Here is a 5,842-nt window from a genome sequence, read left to right on the forward strand (position 1 = left end):
TTAAAAGAGTTTAGCTTATCAATTGAAAATAATTCATTCTGGGAATAACCAGAATACCATAGCAGCAGACCAATAAATTACACACATTTTTAGCAGTATTCTGAACTAAGAAAAAATATAAGACAAAACAAAAATTAAACCCATTGCTGCTTTGTTGCCTCCATTCTCTCCAATAAACCATCTATCTCATCTTGCATTCTCTTCTTCATCTTATAGTAATCATAATGGGAACCTTCCAAGACTTTGAGTTCTTCTAGTTTCTTCCTCCTCATTTCCTCAGTCTCATGCAAACACAGTTTGGCTAGCTTTTCGGCATACTCTTCTTCCATCTGTGCGGTCTTTGTCCTGATCATCTTCTGGAACCCTTCTGCCTCCCTCCTTGCTTCATCCGCCTTCGTCTGAAACATTTTCGCTTCCGCCTCCTTTATCCGCACAATGCTCTCCAAGCTGTCAAGTCCACCTTTCCTTAGCAAAGCCCCCAGTTGGAAATCAGCCTCAGTTTTTAGTTCACTTAATATGGAAGCTTTGAAGTCCTTTTGATGAAGATCATTTGGCAAGGCACCAGAATGTGGCCTAGAATAGCTCATGTCATAAGCATATTTAGGCATTAAGGAACTAGTTTTTGGAAGAGATGGTGTGTCTTTCGTAATGTTGGATTGAGATGATGCTATATCCTTTGCAGATATGGCAGAAAGGGGAAAGTCTGGCAAGTTATCTGCATCTGTTTGTCAGCAAAATCATGGTTTAGATATGGGTATGAACACACATAAGAGTGATGATTAGGTTACAGAAAAGCTAAGCAATAACCAAGTTAAATTTGATTTGTGTATAGGCATTTCAATAATACCAATAGAACATTCCTCTTCGAATGTCAGGAGTATATGTTATCACCAATGACACACTGAAAAAATGACAGCCTAGGATGAAAATAAATATCCAACATGAATACCTATAATTAATTTCGATGCAGGAAAACAAGAATCTTTTTATTCAAGTCAAGTGATTGTAACACAAGCAAACATGGTAAGGAACACAGGCAAAACAAATTCCGAGAAGAACAAGCAAATTGGATAGAACCAAACACCATAGTCCAGAGACTTACAGTTGAAAAATTGTGTGATATAATTGCAGGCATCCGAAGGAGAAGCCATTTTAGTTTGAAGCTTTAACAGCATGTCATCAGTTTTGACATGCAATTCTTTCCCTTTACGGTCTTCACTTCCCCTAAAAATCTTCCTCACACAGTCGAGCTCCTTCATCAAGGTTTCAAGTCCCCAATCCTTTGCACAACACATGAACACATCCTTAACAAACCCAAACATTTCAGAAGCATGTCCACAGCCAATACAATGAAACTGCATTTCTGAGGTCCCCGCAGGTCCCTTCAAGCTCGGCCCGGGCTTGATGAGGTTCCTCTGAATGCCACAGACAGCATGGCACCAATGGGAACAAACATCACAACCAACCCAACTACAAGTATTGCTTGCGCAATCGAAGTTCAAACAAATAGGACACATACAAGAACTACAAAATCCCTTATTCCCTGAGCAAATCTTGCAGTCACAGTCATCAACAGGAAGCAGACTCTTGCAGTTAACATTCCTACATCTCCTATACAAGAAAACCTCTACCATTTCAGATAATTGAATTTTACCAGATAAGAAGTTTGCAAGCCCCATCTTGACAGAAACCAGAATCTCCAACTGCACCTTATGGCACTTGGAAAGAGTCTCTTTGGAGAGGTCAGATCTCCTTTCAAGCCTGCTTTGTAGGCTGACCAATTCATCTTTCTTGTCAGGCTTCTCAATGAGATTCTTCAGGTATTCCTTGGTTGAAGCTATGACTTCATCAGCAAGCTCCTGAATCATCAGTGCTGCGGCGGGAACAGACTCAGAAACAACTTCCCTCAGGATCCTCTCAGGCCTCGAGAGCTTCTTCATCTTCCCCCCACCATCTAACCCTTCCAAGAATCTCACATTCTCGGAATTCCTACCCCTTGAGTCCCCAGATTGAGCTTCAAATCTTGGTCTGGCAGGCAATTCAGAAGGGAAAAAGGAATGATTATCCGAACTAGTAGTCTTAAACTGGCTATTTCCCTGCATAAAGGAGCTAATACCACCACCATGATTGGAAAACCCAACCCCATCTCCAATTGGCTTGAACCTACTGTGAACAGAACCGTTAGTCCCCTCCCCACAATTCCAAATTTGGTCATCCTTACTCACAGAGTAGTCAAAATTATCAGTTGAATTGCGGGTAAGCGAGCAACTTGGGTTGTGTGAGAAAGGGTGAGAGTAAGAGTAAGACAAAGAAGCTGTTGCTGTGCAATCATTATTAGACCATGTTGTAGTTGAGGGCCTGGTAGGTTTAGGCCGAAGCGGTTGTGGTTGTTGCTGATCAGCACCGTTTTGTAAGGCGTTTGAAGCGGTGAGAGAGAGTGAGACATCAGGCAAAGCAAGAGAGAGATTCAGTGTCTCAAGCCTTGGCTTCTTCTCCCTATTACTCTCTTGCTCCTCTTCTTCTTCCTCAACCGATCGCTTTGAGGAGTTATTCTCTCTGGTATCACTCAGGCTCAAGAAATCTCTTTCAACAAATTTACCACCATCAAGATGATTTGAATTCTCGGAAACAAGAATCTCTTTGCCCTTGTGGCTAACAACTTTTTCTAAAGAATGATTATTCAGCAATAAGCTCTTACCAGGAATAGGAATATCCTTATCAGCAGCAAGACCCAGCCCTTGTGCATCACAGAGGTAGCTGAGGGTGAGTTCTTGCAATCCTGAGCTGGCACCACCAACCATGCTGCTGCTTGTGGGCTTTGAGTGAACACCACCCATCTCTGAATCTCTCAGAAATTCAACACCTTTCTTATCCGGGTACTCCCTGCTGGGCTCAAAATTCGGCCTTGTGAGCTTGCTTCTTGAGCTTTCATCCGCAGAGTCAACACCACCATTACGAAGTTCCTTACCTCCAATCATGGTCACGGGCAGAGGAAGAAGAGAAGAGAAGAGAAGAGAGAGAAATAGAGAGGGAGAAAAAAATAAACAAGAGACTAAATCAAAGGTTAAGAGAGCAGCGAGGAGGGGCAATTCTGAAAATAAAAGAAGAATCCAAGGGCTTTTGTATAATAAGAATTGGTCTCACGCAATGCAAGCAACGGGTGGATTTTGTCATTTTGATTTCATTTTTCAAGCATTCACACACGGAAATAAAACGGCTATGCTTTCCGGCATGTATGCACGATTACAGTCTTAGCCCTTCTAAATGGACATAATTACCCCTCAAGTGGTGGACCTGTTGTTTTTTGACTGAATCTCCTTTTGTGTTTTTGCAACAAAACAGCTCATGCACCATCCATCAAGATTCAAGAGGGACTAGTTCTTTTTTACACAGCCATCCCCTTCCCTTCCTTCTTTCCACTTTGCATCATATTTTTTTTTTCTTTTTTCCTTTATATGTTTACTTTCCTTTTGTTTCAGTGTTTGGACTTTGGGCAAAGAAACTCACCCCAGATATTTTCACATTTATTTAGGCCTAATTAACGTTCGAATTCTTTTTGCAAAGGTCTTTGCGAGGGACAAGGTTCATGGTCAAAGTTGGTAAAAAGTTCACTTACTTGTATAATTGTTGTTTTGGATTAAAAACCCAGTACTACAGTCATACAGTGACAGTCTACAATGCACTGTACATTTTGCCACATTAATTAGTATCATATCTGTACATATTGATGATAAGCATAAAAACGTGACTAGTCCTCTGTTAGCAAAGGAAAACGTTTTTAGGCAACTATATTACCACATTTTATTTGCTTTTCCGTGTAAAATATTTATAGTTTTATTATAAATAAATTATTTATTATACCTTAGTTGCATTTTGACTTTTTTGTTATTTATAATAGGAATTAAATATTTTTATGATAAATCTGTATTTAATTGTGTCAATAATAAAATAGTTATTTATAAAATGAATTAAATGTTTTCTGATATATTTAGATTTAGTTGTGTTAATGATGACCATTTTATGGTTTGACATCATTCTAGAAATATATTTTGTACTGTGTGCGTAAATACATTCTTATTTAACTTTTCACACATTATTATTATTATTTAATAAGTTTAACTTAAAAGTATAAAAAAAATAATATTAACAATTATGTTACACATCCAAATCTTTTTGGTAACTAAATCTAATTAAGTTAGTTCAAATTTAACAAAAATCAATTTTTTTAGTGGAACGTGAATATACGCTCTAACTATGTGAAACGGTTTCCGCGTTCCTTTCATTCTCCTTTTTCTTTGCGTTTTTTCTCTTTCTTCTTCGTTTTTCTTCTTCTTCGTATGTTTCCTTCTCATCGTCATTCTTTTATTGTTATTACTGCGTTTTTTTCTTTTCTTCTTCCTCTTCCTAGTATTTTTGCATCATTATGCGTTTCTTTTTATTCTTTGTTTGATTTTTTCTTGTTTTTATTCTTGTTAAGAGAGTAAATGAAAATGTAAAATAAGAATAAAAAAATGAACAGAAAAGAAGATGATAATGATGACAATGAAGAAGAAGAAGAAAGAGGAGAAGTTTTGAGTCATCATTAAGGTAATGTTTGGAAGAGAGACAGAGACTGAAAGACTGAGATTGAGAGATAGAGATTGAGAGACAAAGATTGAAATAAGTCTCAGTATTGTGTTTGGTGTAAAGTGGAAGACAGAGATTGAAATAAGAATGAAGTCCTAATTTAATTTACACAAAGGGTAAAGTTGAAATTAATTAATTGAAATGAAGATATTTTTTGGTATAAAATGTTATTAAAGTTTTAGTCTCCATCCCAAAAAATTTCAGTCTCCTATGCTTCTACGTTTTGGAGGTACTAAAATATTAGAATTTTGAAGACAGAGACTGAAATTTTAGTATCAGTCTTTGAGCCAACAAACATGATACTGAGTCCTAGTCTCTCAGACTCTGTCTCAATACATTAAAACAAACGTTAACAAAGTAATTTTAGTGCATTCTGGATTTAAATAAGGTGAATTTTTTGTTTGTGCTTGTTCTGAATTGAGTTTGTTTGTGTGTTATCATCATTAAGTAATTTCGGTGCATTCTATATTTAAGTAAGGTGCACTTTTGGTTTAAACTTGTTTTGAACTGAGTTTGTTTGTGTGTCGTCATCATTAGGTAATTGCAGTGCATTCTAGATTTAAATAAGGTGTACTTGTATTCTGAACTTGTTTTAACTGAGTTTATTTGTGTGTCGTCATCATTAAGGAATTTCGATAAATTATGGATTTGAATTGTTATACATATAAAAAGAAGACAACGATGATGACAATAACTATAATGAAAGAGAAAAATGAGGAAAAAGGAGAAGGAGAAGAAAAAGCAGCAGCAACTTATTTTTCAAGTGTGTTAAAAGTTATCCCAACATTTAGGCCAAACAGAAAAAACACCGAATACTTATAAGCACGACATCGAAAACAATTCTATATTACACCAAATTGTGTTTTAAAATGCATCAAAACAACCATTAAACGTAAGATAAATAGATTCATCGAAAAAACAATTCAAAACTCCAACTTTCCATTCAAAACCAAACCTTCAACCATGAATAATGACGAAATTATTTAACTCATAGACAAAACAACTACACCGGCATCAATTACTAACGAACTATATTAACCAGGTTTGAGCAAAACTTCATCCACTTGATTTGTTTCAAAACAATAATCCAATTCGCCCTGGTTCAACTAACAGTGTAAATTTGTATCATTCATTGTTTTTGAAAACAAAAAATCTGTTCAAATCTGATTTCACAGCTTTAAAAAAAAAAGATCAAATCTTAAAATCAGATCAAAGA

General features: G+C 36.4%; 1 protein-coding gene across 1 annotated transcript; it reads right to left on the minus strand.

Moving 5' to 3' along the window:
* On the minus strand, positions 1–3,065 carry LOC107482042 (protein OBERON 3). The gene is made up of 2 exons (XM_016102418.3): positions 1,103–3,065; positions 1–721 (listed from the first exon to the last, which is right to left on the minus strand). Exons 1-2 carry the CDS (start codon positions 2,976–2,978, stop codon positions 135–137), a joined length of 2,463 nt encoding a protein of 820 aa, XP_015957904.1. The 5' UTR covers positions 2,979–3,065; the 3' UTR covers positions 1–134.
* Positions 3,066–5,842: the final 2,777 nt, after the last annotated feature.

The sequence above is a fragment of the Arachis duranensis genome, chromosome 3 (genome assembly GCF_000817695.3).
Source record: "Arachis duranensis cultivar V14167 chromosome 3, aradu.V14167.gnm2.J7QH, whole genome shotgun sequence".
Lineage (NCBI taxonomy): Eukaryota > Viridiplantae > Streptophyta > Magnoliopsida > Fabales > Fabaceae > Arachis > Arachis duranensis.